Source organism: Pseudoliparis swirei, chromosome 7 (genome assembly GCF_029220125.1).
Source record: "Pseudoliparis swirei isolate HS2019 ecotype Mariana Trench chromosome 7, NWPU_hadal_v1, whole genome shotgun sequence".
NCBI classification, from domain to species: Eukaryota; Metazoa; Chordata; class Actinopteri; order Perciformes; family Liparidae; genus Pseudoliparis; species Pseudoliparis swirei.
The window spans coordinates 14198715-14220394 of NC_079394.1; the positions used below are offsets into that span (position 1 = coordinate 14198715).

At 41.5% G+C, this 21680-nt stretch overlaps 1 protein-coding gene and 1 pseudogene across 1 annotated transcript; one reads left to right on the forward strand and one right to left on the reverse strand.

The window, feature by feature from the left end:
- Positions 1–6732: 6732 nt before the first annotated feature.
- On the forward strand, positions 6733–10023 carry LOC130196950 (actin, cytoplasmic 1-like; annotated as a pseudogene).
- Positions 10024–11086: 1063 nt separating this feature from the next.
- On the reverse strand, positions 11087–16301 carry LOC130196948 (GTPase IMAP family member 8-like). The gene is made up of 3 exons (XM_056419391.1): positions 16100–16301; positions 14082–15248; positions 11087–13212 (listed from the first exon to the last, which is right to left on the reverse strand). Exons 1-3 carry the CDS (start codon positions 16299–16301, stop codon positions 11600–11602), a joined length of 2982 nt encoding a protein of 993 aa, XP_056275366.1. The 3' UTR covers positions 11087–11599.
- Positions 16302–21680: the final 5379 nt, after the last annotated feature.

Sequence of the window (21680 nt, forward strand, 5' to 3'; positions counted from 1 at the left end):
TGTATGCTCTTTTAAACAGTTCTATGAGACTGGAGTTTACCTCTGTTACCTTTTAACATTTTCATTGACAAAATGCGCAACTGTAGGTATCTAAAGAAGTCCTGTTTCTCTAAAAGATAATTTTCTTTAATCATTTCAAAACTAAGCAGTTTGTTTCCCTTCATAATATTGCATAAAGCTGTTATTCCATTAGCTCTCCATTTTTTGAATCTGGTGTCCATTTTATTTGGTGTGAAGTCTGAGTCATATCCACACCATTTAAGGCACAGTAGATCTCCTTCAAGTTTGTATTCTCTAATGATATTCTTCCACACTTTAAGGGTCAATTTGACCCATGGATTATCAGAACTGTTTATGTAGTGTTGCATTTTAGAGTCAGCTATGATTGCTTGTATTGGAATGGGAAATATTTTTTCTTCAATGTCTTTCCACTGTGCATCATATGAAGGATTGCACCAGCATATTATAGCTCTTGTCTGGGCGGCATAGTAGTATTCCTTGATGGATGGCAGACCCCATCCTCCCTTCTCCTTTACTAACTGCAGTGTTTTAAGGCGAACCCTTGGTCTCTTGCCTTGCCACACATATCTCGACAACATTTTGTCCCATTCATTAAGCTGGCCCTGAGAAACTTCTATTGGTAGGGTTTGAAATAGATATAACAATCTGGGTAATATGTTCATTTTAATAGATTGTATTCTTGAGCTGAAACTAAAGAATGGTACGAGGTTCCATCTTGTGATATCTTCTTTGATTTTTTTTGTTTATAGGTGAGTAGTTATATTCTGATAGTTTTGACAGATCTTTTGGAATATTTATGCCTAGGTACTTAAGGGATTTTGCTTGCCATGACCATGGGTATTTGCTTTCCATTTCTGATGTTGGATTATAGTTATACGATAGTACTTGGGTTTTACCCACATTAACCTTATATCCTGATAATTGCCCATATTTCTCAAGTGCCAGCATCAGCTGGGGCAAAGAGTGTGTTGGCTGGCTAAGATAAACTAGTACATCATCTGCGTAGCAAGCTAGCTTATGCTCTCTTTCTGCCAGTTGAATGCCTCTTATTTCTCTGTTTTGTCTTAAATATTGGGCTAGTGGTTCAAGGAAAAGTGCAAATAATATTGGTGACCATGCGCAGCCCTGTCTTGTACCCCTTTCCAGGGTAAACCTATTTGATAAATAACCATTGACCTTGACCCTTGCAGTAGGAGTATTGTATAATGATTGTAAGGTTTTAATAATCCTGGCATGAAAACTAAATCTATGAAGAGTTCTGTAAAGAAAATCCCAATTGATGGAGTCAAATGCCTTCTCAGCATCTATACTAATTACTATTGCTTCCAATTTGTTTTTTGCTATATGATTAATAATATGTAACGTCCTTCGTATATTGTCTTGTGTTTGACGTTGGTGTATGAAACCTGTCTGATCGTTGTGGATCAATTTAGTCATAAACCTTTCAAGTCTTCTGGCCATAATAGAAGTGAACATCTTATAATCTATATTTAAAACAGATATTGGTCTGTAAAACGCACACTCCGTTTTATCCTTGCCTTCCTTTGGAATGGCAGAAATAATGGCCTCCTTCCAACTAGGAGGTGTTTGGGCCTTTTCCAGGACCCAGTTTAGAGTAGGAAGTATGATAGGGATCAAGTCATTTTTAAACTCCTTGTACCACTCAGCTGTAAATCCATCGGAACCTGGAGCCGTACCTACTTTAAGTCTGCTAATTGCTGCTTGCAGTTCACTTTCTGTTATCTCAGTGATTAGCTCTTGGTTTTGCTCTTCATTAAGAGTGGGTAATTTCAGGGTGTTCAAGAAAGTATCAATCTGGGCTATGTCTCCTCCTGGGACTCTTGTATACAATTTTTGTAAAATGCTTCAAATGCTTCATGAATCTCACTTAGTTTGTTTTGGATCTCCTTTGTCCTAGGGTGTCGTATTTTATGAACTGTATTTTCAGCTAGTTTTTTCTTCAGTTTCCATGCCAGTATTTTCATTGATTTTGGGCCACTTTCATAATGTCTCTGTTTCAGATACATGAGGTTTCTTTTAATGTCTTGTGTGGTTAAACTTCTAATTTCATTTCTGGTTTTCTCGATTTCCTGAAATGTATTTCCATCTGAACTGGCCTTATGTTTTGTTTCTAAATTCTTCAATTTTTGTTGTAGCTCCTCTAGAGCCTTCTTTCTTTGTCTTTTCTTATGTGAGGCTATTGCTATAATTTTTCCTCTTAAAACCGCTTTCATAGTATCCCACAATATAAGAGGTGAGACCTCATCATTATCATTAAATTCTAGGAAGACACTCATTTCTTTTCTAATATCTTGTTTGAAACCAGGGTCATTGAGAAGGCCAGAGTTTAGTTTCCATAAAGTATTTCGGGGTGGTAGGTCAAGGTCAACCGTTAGATAAATAGGCGCATGGTCACTCAAATCAATTGTCCCAATATCACATGTATGTATTTTATCTCTATCCCTCCCAAATGTTATAAAATAATCTATTCTTGTGTAAATGGAGTGAGGAGCGGAGTAGTGGGTGTAATCTCTTCTTTGTGGGAATAGTTCTCTCCATATATCAATAAGTCCCACATCCTTGAAAAGTGTGTTGACTTTTCTATGTAGAGATTTTGTTTCATATGTTTTCCCACTTGAAGAATCAAGTTGTGGTTGAAGATGGATATTAAGATCCCCTCCACATATTAGTAGGCCTTCTGTTTTTGTTATTATGATATCAATTATCTTTTGAAAAAATCCCATATCACTTCCCGGAGGTGCATAGATATTGAGTAAAGTTATTATATTTCCATCTATATTTCCCTTTACTAAAACATACCTACCCTCCTTATCTTTGATTTCAGATATCTTTTCAAAATTGACCTGTTTAGAAATGAGAATGGCTACTCCTCTCCTATGTCCTAGCTTATATGATGAGAAAAACAAGTTAGTAAAGCCCATTCTCTTCAGTTTTTCGTGCTCCTTATCATTTAAGTGGGTTTCTTGTAAATATACCACATGTGCCCTCTCCTTCTTCATTTTAGATAGAATTTTAGACCGTTTGATTGGATTTAACAGCCCGTTAACATTGTAAGAAATTATTTTAATCTTGTCACTAGCCATAGATTAAGTCTATGCATCTTTATGCTTAAACACATTTCAAATGATTTACTCCCTGAAGAAACAACAATCAAGAACATTTTCACACAACAGAACAAAAAACACAATAACATAGATTCCAAGGCTGAGGTCCTGAAATGACTAAGCTAGAAGGAACGTCTAGCTTGGGAGGAAAGCCTCTCCTTTTCCTAGGTAGAGGGCCTCCGCTGAAATGTCCCAAAAGGGGGAGAAAAGAAAAGAGAAAAATCTTTGTCTATCATTGCAAAGGCTAACTTAAGGACTGGTTCCTCCCTTATACTTTATATTTTTACATTTGTCAGGGAAGGGAATATACTTGTGTTTAGATAGCGGATTATTATTATAATAATTTTTTTGTTGGTACATTTATCACCATTTCACAGCGTCTTCCGTCCATTCACGGGTCCTCCGGCTCTCGTTATGTGTCCTCCCGTCGCCGTCCTGGGGCTTCCGCTCTCTCCCATGCAGTGCGGGACAGCTGCGCGGCTAAATCCTCCTTCGGTCCAGCCCTGAACACGTTGATGGGAAGTCCTCTGTTCTTCATATCTGTCGTCGCTTCCTCTGCTGACTGGTAGAGCCGTGTCCCGTTCTCGTAGTGCACTCGCAGTTTGGCTGGGAATGGAGTCTGGAAGCGAATACTGTTGTTTCAAAACTCGTTTAGCCTCGGAGTATTCCTTGCGCTTCTGTAGAACTGCTCGGGGGTAATCCTGGTCAAAATATATCTGCCTCGTATTGTTCATAAGCACTTTTTTCTTCCCCCATGCTTTCCGTAGGATTTCTTCTTTAGTCTTGTATCTCAGGAATCGAATCACGATTGACCGTGGCTTTTCTACTCCAGTAGGTTTCGGAGCAAGTGCCCTGTGCGCTCTCTCAATGTCAATGTCCGTTGTTTCGGGTATTTCCAGTTTATCGCGCAGGAGCTTTTCCACGAACTCCACCATTGATGCCCCCTCTGCGTCTTCTGGTACATTGAACATTCGGATATTTTTCCGTCTGGACCTACCTTCTAGGTCCAGCAGTTTATTCTCGAGCTGGGTCACTTCTTTTATCAGTTTTGTTACCACTTGCTCCATATTCTGAGTGCGGTCTTCTACCTCTCCAACACGATTCTCCACTTCTTTAACTTTTTGGTCAACTTTAGTGAGTTCAGATTTGATGTCGTTTAGTTGTTTATTCATATCTTGACGAAAATCCCGGATCTCCTCTAACACTTTAGCCAGGCTAGCTGCTATGACTTGGTTTGCGCTAGCATCTCCATGAGGTGGGCTAGAATTTTCTCGGTCAACTGTTTGCTGTTCCGTACCTTTTTTTCCCGTTGTTTCCCTTGTTCTTGATTTCGGCCCCGACATTTTGACCGTGTATAAGTGAAAAATATTATTATTTGAGTATTTTTGGGGCCAAATATATTGATTCTTGGAGGAGCTGTGTTCTCAAGCAGCCATTCGCTGTGATGACGTCACCGGAACCCGCATTTTCCTTTCAATGCATATTCTGTGTTTTTAATCTTTAAATTGACAGCCACCAGCTGGCAATCTGTAACACATGATTGCAGTTGACGACCTGCTTTCTTTGAACAAGAGGGTGGGGTACCTGGTACAAGAGTTTTGGGTACTAGAGAAAAGAGGCTAGAGTACCTGGGACTTGAGGGTGGGGGGCCGAGGAAAAGAAAACAAGGGTGGATAACCAGGAACAAGAGGGTGAGGATGGGCTCCCGGGGACAAGAGGGTGGGCTATCGGGTACAAGAAGGTAAAGGTAGAGTACTGGGGGGGAGAGGGTGGGGGCAGGGACCCAGGACACAGGGGCGTTTGTTGGCTACATATTTCCATGTTTCACAGGAGTTTGTGATTTCAATGAACCAGAATACATGAGCACCAACAGAAGTGGTGGAGCAAATAATAAAGACATGAAACAAAAGTAGCTCTTCACCTCCACCTGCTGGAAATGGAGAGATTATCAAGTGCATAAACACACAAAGACCCGATGTAGAAAAATCCTCTCAGCCTCCTGGACCTCCACCCATACCTTCACCTTTACCCAGCTGGTGCAAGGTGTCACATCCTGATAGGAACAACACAAGCAGAAGCCTCTGGTGTGCACTTCCTGAAAGGCTCACAGGCTGATCCCAGAACAGGAGGACTGCCTTCACGAGGAGGTATATTATAGGGCTGCAGTTACTCATAAGATCTGCACTCATAGACCATGAAGAGATGCTTTCTATCTGAAAAGCTTCTATTGTCTGTCAGCTGTCCTCCATCGGAGTGAACTCAAAGTTGTGTCGTGCCATCCAAAAAAGATACTACTTCTGCCATGTTGGGAAAGAGACAGGGCCAAGCAGGAGTGTTTCGCATGGAGCAGTGAAGAATTAGCCAAAGATATGTCATTGGATCAGATAACATTCACCCCTGCAATACCGCTATCAATTACACCACCATGGCTATTTCCCTCAGTGTCAGTTGATCTTTATTTTTTAGACAAAGGCCAAGCATTTAAAGACAATAATAACGTGGCAGGAATGGTGGAGGATAGACTGGAGACGACATACTTATCATTTATTCCAGCATTTACAGACGGATCAAAAGACCCTGATTCAGGGAGAACTGGGTTTGCAGTCACCATACCGTCCTTAAGATATGAAGTTAAAAAGAGAACCTCAGAGCATCTGTCTGTGTATACAGTGGAGACGTTGGCCATTTTAACAGCACTGCAGTGGGTAGAGGAGGTTCGGGTCGAAAAAGTCATTGTCTGTTCAGACTCTAGTTCAACACTATCCTCATTACAATCATTCACTTCACATAGCAGGCAGGATTTAATTCATGAAATATATGAAACACTGTTCCATTTAAAAAATATGGGTATTGTCGTAGCATTTATGTGGGTACCAGCACACAGGGGGGTGCAAGGAAACAAAAGAGCAGATACACTAGCAAAACAAGCGTTAGAAAGGCAGCACAAGATGGACATTTTACACAGCAAAGCAGAAGTTAAAACAATGATCAAAAGAAACATTATTAAGGAATGGCAGCAGAGTTGGGATGTAGGGGAAACAGGAAGACATCTGTATGCTGAGCAGAGGGAAGTTGGCAAAGGGAGGCCAGCTAGAAGAAGCACCGCAGAAGAACATATAGTAACCAGACTGAGGATCGGGCACACAAGGCTGAACAAAACAATGCATCTAGTAAATAAACACCCAACAGGACTATGTGAGCACTGTCAAGTACCAGAATCTGTAGAACATATAATTTGTCATTGTCAGAAATACACACTTGAGCGGCACATGTTGAAGAGGAAGCTGGGGGTGGAGGAACTAAATCTAACAGATGCGTTAAAATTGGGGGCAGGACAGGTATTACAATATTTGAAAGAAACAGGATTAAGCAATAGAATTTAAAGCAATGACATTTTTGAATCTCCCTTTTGTTTTGTTTTGTTTATTGATTTTGTTTTGTGGGTATTTTGTTGGTTTTGGTTTTGTTTGTTTGGTTTTGTAAGGGGATAGGGTACTCTGGTCCACACTCCACTACAGTAGGTGGCGGAAATGCACCGTTCACTGGATGCCATCCGCCTAAAAATTTAAAAAGAAGAAGAAGAACGGAAATGACTAAGGAGAAAGGTGGACTTCCTTCCTGTTTTAGGCCTCAGTAGGTTAAGTATCACGCGCACAGCAGGACTGACACACCCGAGACTCACCAGCACAGGTAAGACGCAGCGCTGCTGCTCCCGTCGGCTTGTCACATGTTTTTACCAGAAATGTTTTCAAATTGCTCCGGTAGTTTTATATAATGACGTATGTTTCTTGTTCAGACTGGTGCATCGTGTATCTCTTCAGTTGCGTGACAGACAGGGCACCACAGCGGTGACATTCTTAAAGCCTAGAAATTGTTTCATGTCAGATTAAATTGTTCTGGGGTGTTTTGAAACGGCACATTCCTGTTTATCATCTTAAATGAAGAGCAATGGTCGATGTTCATTCTCAGAACACATGACGTCTTAGTTATGTTTTAATGTTCTGACCGAAGCTACAACGTTTCTAACTTGTCCAAATACTTCCAGTAGTTCAGGCTGTCTGTGACACGATCTCTGCAAACAATGAGCATTTCCCTGCAGATATTAACCTTTAAAATAGAAACCAGTGAAACTCTTTTCCGTTTGTAGATTTAAATACAGCTGTAATGTTACCAGGAGGCAGCAGCTGGTTTGATTAATCAATACAAAGATCAATAGCTAAAATGTGCCAGGAAATGAAGACACTATGTGGTTAACATGTTTCTCGTTGAAAAGGGGAAATCTGAAAGTTGTGCAACAGTTGTGGCGCATGTCCTGAAGGAGGGAGGAGCCTCCTCTCACCAGGAAGAAGTTTGATGCACAGAACTTGAAGAGCCACGCCCGACCAGCAGAGTGTGTCCCGGGTTGAGATTCAGTCTGTGTCCCGGTTCAGTGTAGTCTGATTAATTCACATGGAGAGAATCAGCCAAGTGGATCCTCATGTTGCTCAAAGGGCTTGACCTCTTGACCTGTTGCTTCACTCGGTTCACGCAGGATTTTGTAACCTGTTTTCAAGAAGTCTCTATAACAGTCAAAGTCTTATTTAGAGTAATTTTGTATGGAAACATTTAGGTTTTGAAGAAATTCAATAAGGAACATGTTTTTTTACAGGTTAACTGTCGTAAAAGACGATCAAACAAATGATGCTAAAGTGTATGTAAGTGAAGTTATTGATGGTGCTGTTGTATTAATCAAAGTGTTTCCTTCAGAAATGGATGACGAAATCGCTGCCCTGGTTGTGGACAATGGCTCCGGCATGTGCAAGGCCGGCTTCGCTGGTGACGACGCCCCTCGCGCCGTCTTCCCCTCCATCGTGGGTCGCCCCAGACATCAGGTACGCTGGCTACAGGCCGTACGCTCCCCACCTGTGACTGCAGAGATCATGTGCCCCTGATGGTGTGTCTGTGTGCAGGGTGTGATGGTGGGCATGGGACAGAAGGACAGCTACGTGGGAGACGAAGCCCAGAGCAAGAGGGGCATCCTGACCCTGAAGTACCCCATCGAGCACGGCATCGTCACCAACTGGGATGACATGGAGAAGGTAGATCGCCGCCTGGTGCTCACCCGAGTGTCACGTTGACTTGACCACTTTCACCCTCAACATTTGACTACTGCCACAATCACTAAGCGTCTTTTCCGTCCTGCAGATCTGGCATCACACCTTCTACAACGAGCTCCGTGTGGCCCCCGAGGAGCATCCGGTCCTGCTGACCGAAGCTCCACTCAACCCCAAGGCCAACAGGGAGAAGATGACCCAGGTGTGTTCACGCTTGGCTCACATGAGACTTGTATGGGGAACCGACTACAGGAGGTTGTTGGGTCTTCAGTGACACCTGGTTTTCTTTTTGGTGCAGATCATGTTCGAGACCTTCAACTGTCCTGCCATGTACGTGGCCATCCAGGCCGTGCTGTCCCTGTACGCTTCCGGTCGTACCACAGGTGAGAACATGTCCGACTTCCTGCTCAGGAAATGGACTTTTATCACCAGTCCCTGAGTTGTTGGGTGTTCTCTATCTCCCCTTCAGTGTCTTGAGTCTTACTGGTTGTCTTCCCGGTTGCAGGTATTGTGATGGACTCTGGTGACGGCGTCAGCCACAACGTGCCGATCTACGAGGGTTACGCTCTTCCCCACGCCATCCTCCGTCTGGATCTGGCTGGCAGAGATCTGACCGACTATCTGATGAAGATCCTCACTGAGAGGGGCTACAGCTTCACCACCACAGGTACGAGTTTAATGGACTGAAGTACCAGAAGTGGAGCCTCTACTGACATCAAGTGCTTCCACTACACACCCTTCTGTATCCAACTCCTCCCTTTAATTGCGACCCTTGAACACCAGCCGAGCGTGAGATCGTGCGAGACATCAAGGAGAAGCTGTGCTATGTGGCTCTGGACTTCGAGCAGGAGATGCAGACGGCATCCTCCTCTTCCTCGCTAGAGAAGAGCTACGAGCTTCCTGACGGACAGGTCATCACCATCGGCAACGAGAGGTTCCGCTGCCCCGAGGCGCTGTTCCAGCCTTCCTTCCTTGGTGGGTACCAACTTGTAGATGTGTATACACCTTTAACCAATCGCTCTGTTGAAGATCTTGTGCAGCGTCTCTGGGCTCGGGTTCAAACACTAACTCTGGTTCTTTGTGTTTAGGAATGGAGTCATGTGGCATCCACGAAACGACCTACAACAGCATCATGAAGTGCGACGTGGACATCCGTAAGGACCTGTACGCCAACACCGTCCTGTCAGGTGGTTCCACCATGTACCCCGGCATCGCCGACCGCGTGCAGAAGGAGATCACCGCCCTGGCCCCACCCACCATGAAAATCAAGGTACAGTTTGTTTTGTTAAGCAGATGAATGAAGGATGACTCGAATGATAGTTTTCTAGACTTTGATCTGTAATCTAAGGAGAAAAAAAAGAATACAATGAGTTTCATATCGCAGAACTCTTTAAAAACAATAACTTCACCTTGTGATGTGCACATGGAACATTGATTCAATCTTAAAGCCAAACATGTTAATGTTTCATGTCCAGTTCAAGGTTGACTGTCGGGTCCAATAACACCCGTTCATGTTGAGCATCAATGGTTCTGTTTTCCTCCAGATCATCGCTCCCCCAGAGAGGAAGTACTCCGTCTGGATCGGCGGCTCCATCCTGGCCTCCCTCTCCACCTTCCAGCAGATGTGGATCAGCAAGCAGGAGTACGACGAGTCCGCCCGCCATCGTCCACCGCAAGTGCTTCTAGAGGTCCAGTCCGCCGTCTCTCCGCCACGGGCCGCTCCGTGGTTTCGGCCAACTGGAGCGGTCTCGTGTCGAGTTGCCCTGAAGATTGAGACCTTTGTGAACATGTTTCTCTCGCAGCTCCTCCTGGTGATCACTACTGGAACCAACAGTATTATCACTGCACGTCTTTAGTTTCGACCAACAATTTAATGCAATCCATTGCACATCAATGGCCAGGTCAGCGTTGAGCTGTATCAATATTCCACAGGAGTGTTAACTGATCAATAAAATGCCAACGTTTGATGTTTATTATTCTCATGTCGTCATTTGTTTCAGAAATGTTTTTTTTCTCTTTTACTTATGATTTTATACATTAAAGCACATCTTCCCATATGACCTCATGTTGTTCCTGATTGGTGACATTTTACCTGTGAAAAGATGCTAGAGAAACTAAATTGAAAGAAGGTCAAATAAAAAAATGTGCACAATATTTAAGTGAGGTAAATGAGTAACGCAAATATGTAACATTAATTTGATAAATACAATTTCAGTTACCTTTTTGAAGCTAATCCTGCATTCCTACATGGAAACTTTAACTCAAGAAGTGCCTGTAGTTGTGGGGAATCCCAATCAGGCCGTACTTTTTGATGCATTTTCGAGTTACGCTCTCGGACTAGAAAGCATTTAAAAATCTTTTCCCATTGGCTTTGTGAATTTTTCAAATTTTTTCGCATCTTTCACAGATCGGCCGTGCGAATCATTTCGAGACTCAAATGCACACGATTCCCGGTCAGGCCGCACGTTTTTATGTATTTTGTACGTATATGCGAACAACGCTGCGGCCGGTACTCAAAACCCAAGTCGGTCCGAAGACATTTAGAACAGTTCTGGTCCCTCACATGAGAGCAATAGGGGGACGACACTCATATTGAGTTATACATCAATACAAACTGGTTTACTAGGTTTTCTGCTTTAGTCACATCAAATGTGATGTCAATTCAAAGGCATTACTGATTGGATCCATTAAAATGGTTAATCAATACTGTAAGCATTATTCCATCATTGATGTGCATTTGCTGCAGCAAGTATTTCATGTTCTCATTTTCCTCTAATTGTCTAAATCCAACAGGTTTGTAGGTTTGTTTGTCAATGACACAGGTCTGGATTATGAACAAAATTATTTACAGCTAGTTTTATTACATCCTTAGTTGACTATGTCTTTATGCAGACATTGAATACATAAAATATGAACAAAACAAAAGTACTGATAAGTAACTTGATTACTTGATATGTAATCAAAGAAGTGAACTTTCTTCATCTCCAACATTCATTATATCGCATTTTACAAATGTCCACAGAGTGAAAGGGATTATAGGCCGTGAAGGATGAGACACATGGACATGTTGACCTGATGATGGCAGTAGATAAAAGGTGGAAAGATATCCCAAGTTAGTACAGTTCATCCTGTGGGGAACATGAATGTCTGAACCACATGTCATCAAAATACATCCAATAGGGATTGACATGTTTAAAAAAAAAACCCAACCTCATGGTGGTGCGAGAGGAAAAATAGGAGGATCATAAAAGTCAGTCGGAATCATCCTCTGGGGAACATGAATGTTTGAACCAAATCTTTTGGCAATCCAGCCAATAGTTGTGGAGATATTTGGGTCAAGAGCCACGCCCCGAGCACGCCTCATAAGATGGGACAGTGGGGCTTCTCGGGTCCGTTCAGGAGTTCTGCCATCAAGTCACTTAATTGTTTTTCATGTGTTTTCTCCATGTTGTCTTTTGGCTCCTGATTTCCCAAACTTTTTCTGTCTTTTTCTTGTTTTTTCAGCAAGTCGCTGATGCTTTTGATATTATTCCTGTTTTTGGTAAGACACGTCACTAAGTCACGGATTTCTTCCTGATGTTTTCTCTTCATTTGTTCTTCATTGTGAGCTGAAAGTGCAATTAGAATGTCAGAGTGGTGCACTGCGTCTTTCAACTCCTTCATGTGTTTCTCACTGAATGTGTTGACTTCTTCTGCTTTCGCTCTGGCTTTCTCTTCGTAGTCCTTCTTCAGAAGCGACAGGGATATAACGTAGTTTTTCTCTAATTCCCTTTGCCTTTCTTCCTCCTTTTCTCTTCTGATTCTATCTTCTTCTTTTCTGTCATGTTCATGTTTTTTCGTTTCCTGCTCAAGTTCTCTTAGTTTTTTGATTGCTTCACTTTCTACCTGTTTATTTTCCCGATCTCTTTTGTCCCACCATGCTTTCCGTTCCCTTTCTTGAGCGACTTGTTTTTCTTTCATCAATTCTGTTTTCTGCTTCAGGTTCTGGTTAAATGTTCCCTTTGATTCAAATTGTAGTTTTTTGTTTTTTTGTTCTTCCTCCAAAGCTTCAATTGTCTTTTTCCAAACCTGTCGCTGTAACTCATCCTGTCTTTTTTTCTCTTGCTCTTGTTGTTCTCTCTCGTGTTGTTCTTTCTTTCGTTTTTCATGCTCCTTGCTGATGAAATCCTTAAGTTGTTTGTCTTTCAATGCTCTCTCTTGTTCAGTTTCCGCTCTCTGTTTTTCCAGTCTTCCTTTCAAGACCTCCAATTCTTCTTCCTGTTTTCTTTTAAATGACTCCATCTTCCTCTGCATCTCTTCTTCCTTGTCCTTAAGGATCCTCTCCACTTCTTTCTTGATCGCCGTCTCGGCCTCTTGCAGCATCTCATTCGTGTAGCAGAGGCCTCCATTTGTCTTCACCATGGTGTCGATCTTGTTTATCAACGAACTGACCTGGCTTTTGTTTTTTTCATCAAAGTTATTAAACACATGGTATCTTCCCCCACAGTCATTGATCAGCTTTTTAAAGGATTCATCACCTTCTTTAATGAACTCACCAATAGGCTGCTCCTCATGCTCCAGTGTATCTCCTCCGGTGAAAAGAATGATAGTAAACTGTTCAGCATTTTTCCCAAAGCCTTCCTTGATGAGTTGTAATGTCTTCTTTTCTTCTTCTGTCAATCTACCAATGCGTAACACCAGCAGGAAGACATGTGGTCCAGGAGCCAGAAGACTGATGCATTTCACCATCTCCACATTCACCTCTTCATGGGTCAAAGTCGTGTCCAACAGACCAGGAGTGTCGACCACGACCACAGGACGACCGTCCACTTCGGTCTCTGCTTTCTGACAACGTTTGGTGACTGACTTTTGGCTCGATTCAGCTTTGAATTCCTTTCTTCCTAGAATGGTGTTCCCCGAGGAGCTTTTTCCGCTGCCAGTCTTCCCTATCAGCACAATCCTGAGACACTCTGGGCTCTGCCTCTCTTCATCACCTGTGAAACAAGAAGACCTGGAGTTATTTATCTTGACAGTTCAGTCAAAGCACAGGAAGTACGCTAGAAATGTTTGGCAATGAATGACCACTTACAGCTATACCGACGACTACCTTACAACATATACAGATTGGAAGAGGTTGCTGATGCCTTAGGAGCTGATCACTTTGAGACCTCCATCAATATCACAATTAACCGAGGCAATCGATCAAATCAAGTAAGAGGCGGGCTCACTGCCCTACCACTTTATGTGGACATGGAATGGACATTGACATTTCTGATCAACCATATGATTGTTCCCTCCTCATGGTAATTCAACAGCAGCTTCATGTCTGCATTGACTCTTTGGACCAACTGGTTGCGCCGGCACCCGGCTCCACAGGCTCATCAGCTGTTTGGCCAGACTAGCTTTCAGATACGTTATCCCTGCAGCATCATTTTAAGATGTCATACAGTGGGGGAGGTAATGTCGTGCAGAAATATAATGTGGCAATTCAGGCATGAATAACGCTTTCATCATTTTTGAAAGACAATATGTGATATTATTCTGATAATGGTTTGCAGGATCTCAGCTTGGATAGATCAGGAAATCGTCCACATAATAACGGAAACTGATCGAATGTCTACGAATGAGGACGGAAGGTAGCATTCACAAGAAAAAGAGGACTGGACTGAGCCTCGATTGACCCCATAGGGCCAACTGACCTGGGGTCATTCATTCCATGCAGAACGACCTGACTTCGCCCTGAAATACTTCAGGGAGGTATTAATTAAACCAATGACAATGTAGGAGACCATGACAGCAGTACACATTCAAGGGTAAAGTATATGACATTGCTTGGACCTGGTAAAGCCATTCAAATACTTACATGTAATATTGCTTTTTTTCAGCATCTGGAGTTCAGCTTGTTGCATTTTGATACATTTATCTTGCTCTATGATCTTTTCTATTTGGGCACGGGCAAATACTTCTGTTGTATAGCGGTTTGGTTGGACCACAGAATCCAACATCTTGACAATCTCTTGCTGGTCCTTGATGTTGAGAACAGTAGATCTTCCACCCCAGCTCTGACAGAGATCCTGGAGGTCTCTGTCCATTCTTACATAATTCACAGCATCTTGAAGTGCAGAATCGGAGTACACAGTGAACAGAATCATGGTGAAGTCATTGACTGGAGATCCAAATGTATTCTTGAGTGTCTCCAACTCTTTCTTGTCTATATTCATGAGGGGACCCACAGGTAGGACCAGGATGAAGGCATGGACGCCCTCAGGGTCACACAGGGAGATGCACCTGAGGGCTTCCTCCATCACTTCCTCCTGAGGCTTCCCACACAAGGCGGGCAGCTCCACCAGAGAAACCAGACGTCCACTCAGCTCTGCCTGGTGTTGAACACACTGTGAGGAGTTGGAGGCTGAATGAAGGTCTCTCTGACCTACAATGGCCTTGGCTGCTGAAGTCTTATTTGCTCCTGTCCTTCCACACAGAACCAGATTTTGACACGGTTTCATCTCTTCAAGGAAGGTGAGGAAGGTTTCTTGGTTTTCATGCACAATCTTCTTAATTGTCTCCATTAACAGTGTGTGGTCATTTTTTAACAGGTTGCAATGTTTTCCTCCACAGTCTTTAAGGAGTTGTCTGACAAAGAAATTTCCTTCCATCCGTTCATCTGTGGTGATGACGATTGAGTGTTTAAAGGCATCCTGACCAAAAACCCTCAGGATGGACCTTCGTGTTTGTCTGTTGTTTGTCAAATCAGAAGACTCCACGACAAGCAGCAGAACATTTGGTCCAGGAGCACAAAGACTGACACAGCTTCTGATCTCTTGTCTCACTTTGTCCTCAGGCAGACTGAAGATATCAGGTGTTTTCACGACTGTCAGAGGATTCCCTCTCCACTCTCCAGAGATGGCCACACAGTGTTTGATCGGGGTATGTTCCTTGAAATCATTGTCTTGGTTACCAAGGATGAAGTTGCTGAGTATTGTCTTTGGCCTTTCACTTTTCCCCAACAGCAAAATCCTGAAAGTAGATCCTATAGTACAGCAAGCATATTGAGTCAGTGTTTAGGAGTGGCACAACAATAGGACATAAACAGTCAAACTTCCTGTTGTTGATGGGTGTTAAGAAGTCTCTCTGTAATGCTTCTGAAAACTAGACTACAACTTTTTTTTTAAAAGGTGTTAGTCTGTTTGCCACCTCATAACTATTTAATGTCATACATTTGGAAACAGGTCAGTAGTTTTGAGGGAGCTGGATTCCAACACAGGTTTTTAAACATTGGTTATTCAAACAGTTTAAAACTAATCAAAATATAATGTGAATTGCAAGGTGACGTCAGTCAGTTCATTCGACTTTGTTAATGACGGAGAAAACAACACATTTTAGAGCCTAAACACCAGAAACAGACAACATTGGTTGCAAACAGATCACAGCATTGATAAGGGAAGGGCTCAATGCTCTTGGACTGGGAATCAGGCACCTTTACATCTTATACCTTGGATTTGAACATGCAACCCCTCCACCCCCCCAACCCCACATTTTATCACTTGACTTATGCTTTCATTAAACCCATGCTTGGCGCCGTAGCGTGAGCCTCAGCGGATACTAAACTCCAACCGTTCGAGGCAAATGGCTCACATTAACCATTTATGGTTAATGCCAAACTTTAAGCATTCGCTACAAATGCCAAATCGGAACCATTTGCTCAACCTCAATCATATGTCGTCAATGCCAAACTTGATCCAAACTAGGTCAAGGGCTAACATGAACCAATGCCACATCTTAACTTTTCAAAATCAATGCCAAACCTCGACAATTTACCTTAGAGGTCAATGCCTAACATGAACAGAACAGGTCTCACTAACAAAGTGTAACTGAACTCACCAGGTACTGCAGTCGTCATGATGTCCCTCTGCTGGGAACATCCAAGATCAACTTTAACCTCAGCGCCTAGAAAGGAAGAGGGAGGTTCTTCTGTCAAATGGCCACACCTTCCATCTTCCTCCAGTCCGTAGTGCATGTGTGTATTGTTGTTGTTAATAGTTAACATGTATTTGTTCATTTGTGCGTGCACCTCATTGTACATGTAACATGTATGTGACTGAACATTTGATAAGTATGATGTTACTATCCCACTGGTTCACACTTAAATGCCGTATTGATCAGTCGTCAATGGAAGAGACTGACGTGTTAATACCTAAGGTGTGTTCATGTAAGTACACTGAACATACCGACATTCCAAGTACAGCTCAAAGGTACTTCTACTTCCTTGTGTATTTTTTTCTTTAACATTTCCTTCGGCGAAACAGCCACACTTCCTTTACAAACTAAGAATGTTGCACAAAATACATGAAAGTATGCACTATGAATTAGTAGTCATGTTAATGTGTTAGTTATACTAGTAATGTGGCTAATACATTAGTTACAATATAATAATATGAATGCATTTGTCATCATTATCATTAATTAAAAAAATTATAATTTGAATGCTTTATTAACATTGATACTAATGTGTGTGCAATGTTAATATATGAGTGGTGATGTTGTTTAGTGTATTATAACAATGTTGATAATAATATATTAGTAATGTTAATGACTCATTCATTACTAATCATGTAAAATATGTTAGTGTCATCGTAATTATGTACACAATGTTATTTAATTAGGAGTGATGGTAATGTTTGAATTATATTAATAATAATAATGTTAATACATTCATCATATTTCTAATAATTGTTATGTATTTGTAAAAATCAGCATGTTAATTCATCATGAAATAATCGTGAGTTATTAATATAAATTAACTTCAGGTCAATCAAGTACAAGCTGTAGATAACATATCAGTTCAGGGAAAAGGTGAATCTGTAGTTAAATTAATACTAAAACTAAAACCAGTGAAACCAGTTCTCTGTTCATGAAAACACTCCCATCTGAAACATTCAGGGTGGCAGCGTGCGTCAGGGTGACAGAATGAGGAAGATCATTCCACGTGTCCATAAACAATATAAACATATTTTAAAGTAACTAACGAACAGCAGATTTAAATCTGAGTGGTTCTCTTCACTTTAATCTGAAACACTGTTGATGATCATAGAGACATATGTTATTACATGAAGTATACGTGCACATATATAGTATTACATGAAGTATACGTGCACATATATAGTATTACATGAAGTATACGTGCACATATATAGTATTACATGAAGTATACGTGCACATATATAGTATTACATGAAGTATACGTGCACATATAGTATTACATGAAGTATACGTGCACATATATAGTATTACATGAAGTATACGTGCACATATATATTATTACATGAAGTATACATGCACATATATAGTATTACATGAAGTATACGTGCACATATTATTACATGAAGTATACGTGCACATATATAGTTTTACATGAAGTATACGTGCACATATATAGTATTACATGAAGAATACGTGCACATATATAGTATTACATGAAGTATACGTGCACATATATAGTATTACATGAAGTATACGTGCACATATATATTATTACATGAAGTATACGTGCACATATATAGAATTACATGAAGTATACGTGCACATATATATTATTACATGAAGTATACGTGCACATATACAGGACTGTCTCAGAAAATTAGAATATTGTGATGAAGTTCTTCCCGGAAGCCATAGAGAATGCATTGAGAGCTCTGTTTTGTGAAAAAAATGGGTTTAACATTGGAGTCAATGGGAGAGGTCTGGGGCGATTTTCATTTCGCCCAAAATCGCCCCAGAAGGGGCGGGGCCATTTGAAGCACGACTTTAGGCTGACTGAATGACTGTTACCTGATTGGACAATGACATACAGAGGCAGAGCAGACGTCTAGTGGTAGAATGCGACTTTTTTCTTTTCTTTTTTTTTCTTTTTTCTTTTCCCCCGAGGCAGTGCGTCGCCCCAATCGCCCTTATGGACAAGCCGCCCCTGACTTGTACTCTTGATTGATTTTACAGGGAGTCAGTGCAGAGCAGCGAATACAGGAGTCATGTGATCTCTTCTCTTAGTGTTAGTGAGTTCACGAGCTGCAGCATTCTGAATCAACTGGAGGGACCTAGGAGACTTATTAGAGCAGCCTGATAATAAGGAGTTGACTTAAGAGACTTATTAGAGCAGCCTGATAATAAGGAGTTGACTTAAGAGACTTGGCAATACCATCTACAGAAACCACATCACCAGATCATTGACGCCTGAGGGGTTCAGAATAAAATAACTTCGCGGGGGATAGGACTCAAGAGCAGATTACAAGAAGCAGTAGTCAGATTCAAAAGAACAAGGTCTTTACTCTGAAAACATTAGAGAGACGAACTGGTCCAGAACACGGGATGACACAGAGTAAATACACAGGGGAACTAGAACGGGCACTTGGTAGAGCGCATACCTTCGCATATCACAAGATTGGGCATTGAATTATGAACATTTTGGCATATTAGTTGCATGGCAATTGGATATAAATTGACCGCGCTATGGTAAAAAGAAGATTTTAACCTTTTCATGACCTTGACCTTTGATCCGATTGATCCCAAAATCTAATCAAATGGTCCCCGGATAATAACCAATCATCCCACCAAATTTCATGCGATTCGGTTTAAAACTTTTTTTGTTATTCGAGGAACATGCATACAAATAAATAAATAAATAAATAAATACACGGCGATCAAAACATAACATTCCGCATTTTCAATGCGAAGGTAATGAGGCACAGGTGGAAACAATGAGGGCGGGGTCTGCAATCACACAGGAGGGCGGCACACGATGGGGGAGGAGTCTAAAACGAGAGACAAGTGACAGACAACACACCAGCAACAGACAGTGAACAAAGAAGTACCCAGAAGCTCTGGGTGTAACACACACGCATCCAACAGTGCCTGTAACGCCGGAGCCGCCACGTGGGAAGGCCACAACTGTTTCAGTGTCATATTCCAGGTTTTGTGTGAGAATCTACCACTCAGCAATTCTACGTTCGTCCGGGACCAGGTTTATGAATAACGGTGTGGTGTCTCTGGCTATGCCCTCTTTATGTCTCCGGGATTCACGCCTAAAATGCGTGTGCAGTAAATACACGCTGGTCAGGGTCAGTGCTTTCGCCTGTAGGACTTTCTTTCTTCTTTTTTCTTTCAGGCTGGATAGGACTTTAAAGCACTCTCACAGACACACGCTTCATGCAGATTGAAATCCAAATTCTCTATCATTTCTATTTTTTCAACGATATTCTATTCCAATCAGAATGATGCATTCAGACAGGTTCTCAATAGGTTTAGTGAATATGGTCGTTTGGACATCCCGGAGATAAACGTTTTCTTCTGTTTACTTTTGCGTCGCCGTGGCGTCCCCCTGGCTGGGTCCGGATTATTTGTTTCCCTCTGGCTCAATGATGGTTGTTTACCTTCGCATTGAAAATGCGGAAGGTTATGTTTTGATCGCCGTGTATTTATTTATTTATTTGTATGCATGTTACTCGCATAACACAAAAAGTATTAAACCGAATCGCATGAAATTTGGTGGGATGATTGGTTATTATCCGGGGACCATTTGATTAGGTTTTGAGACCAATTGGGTCAAAGGTCAAGGTCATGAAAAGGTCAACATCTTCTTTTTTTACCATAGCACGGTCAATTTGTATCCAATTGGCATGCAACTAATGCCAAAATGTTCATAATTCAATGCCCAATCTTGTGATATGCGAAGGTATGCGCTCTACCGAGTGCCCGTTCTAGTTTATTATGTTTTTAGACGTTTCTTATTTTTTTATCTTGAGAGCGACGTTTTTTTGTTGAGCAACAAGGTTTCTTCAAACACCTGAGGGAACCTTTGCCCAGGACCTGACCATCGCCTGAGTTTACAGTCTTTCTCCATTGCTTTGGCTCAATTCTTGAAACAGAAATGACATTCTCAAAACAACTCGTGCAAACCTCCAAACCACTGGGCACTTGTTCACAACAGATTTGAATTTCGCATTCCTTTAATCAAATTGCAATTGTTTTAGAAACTCCTTGCAAATGACAAGTACAATTGCCTACAGCTTGCACACAATTCAAATGATTTAGCACATCTGTGCAAACGGTTAGGTACAATTGCCTTCAGTTAGCCCAATTACCAATTGAATACACCTTGCTGGTCTAAACTGACTGTTGCTTCTAAATGGTTGTTCTCTGCAAAACATCTTGGCATAATGTCCTTGTGTACATCATCACCTGCACAATAGTTCACTCCACTGTCAAAATTGTTCAGGCACACAATACCATGAAAAACATCATGGTATATACTGTAATATGGATCTCTTGGATCATCGGCTTCATTTTCAGGTGCAACTAGAACTTTACTAATCAAGGAGTACATGAGCATCGGACTCTAAACCAGAGGTCCCTTCTCCAGGCAATGGATGCTGCTTGTGTCGATGTCACAGCAGATCAGTGCAGGGGATGGTTGCGGCATGCACGGCGATTCTTCCCCCGTTGCATAGCAACTTAGCAAGGGAGAACATTAGATGCGATGTTGACGAAAATATGTGGCCAGACAGACGTGAGCGCGAGGATGAGCAGGAGAGTGAGGATGAACTCCAGCTTTGAACTCCAGCTTTGCTTTACTTTCCTACTGTATGTTTTGTTACAGTAGTGTAGGCTATACGTAATTTTATTTTTGATGTGCTTTTTGTTTGACAGTATTTTTTGCTGGACACATTTTCTGTTTCTGTTTTGCAATTACTGTAACAATTACTGTAACAATTACTGTAACAAATTCCATGGCAGTATAAGTGCAATACAGTATGTGATGTGAAACCTTGTTGGCTCCTCTTGAATTCATCTTTTTTCTGTTTGATACACATAGTATTCTGGAAGGAAAACATCGACGACGGTAACCATTCAGTGTCAAAGGACTAAGCCAAGATTGAAATGTGCACATGAGGGATATTTCTATGGTCCACTGCCATACTGACAAAAGATCTAAACATTTTGACCTGCAGTGTTTAAACAATGACAAAGGGACTTTTCATTTTGGGGGCACTGACTATTTGTATGAGAAAAGGAATTAGTTTTGACTGATGAGTTGTCTGTTTTGGGAGAGATATGGCCTTTTGCAGGTGTGCCATAGTGTTTTGTTAAACCATCTAGGTTATTTTGGCAAATGTATTTAAAGCTTTGAGAATGTCCTTTTTTTCGAGGGAGAGATGAGCCACAGCAATCGAGAAGGAAGTTTTCATTTTGGGGGCACTGACTATTTTTATGAGAAAATTATTTGGTTTTGAAGCTTCAGTTAACTGTTTTGGGTGAGATATGACCTTTTGAAGGTGATCTATGTAGTTGTGCTGAACCATATAGGCTATTTTACCAAATGCACTAAGAGCTTTGAGAATGTAATTTCTGTTTCAAGAATTGAGCCAAAGCAATGGAGAAAAACTGTTATATTTAACCAGCAGCAGAGAAG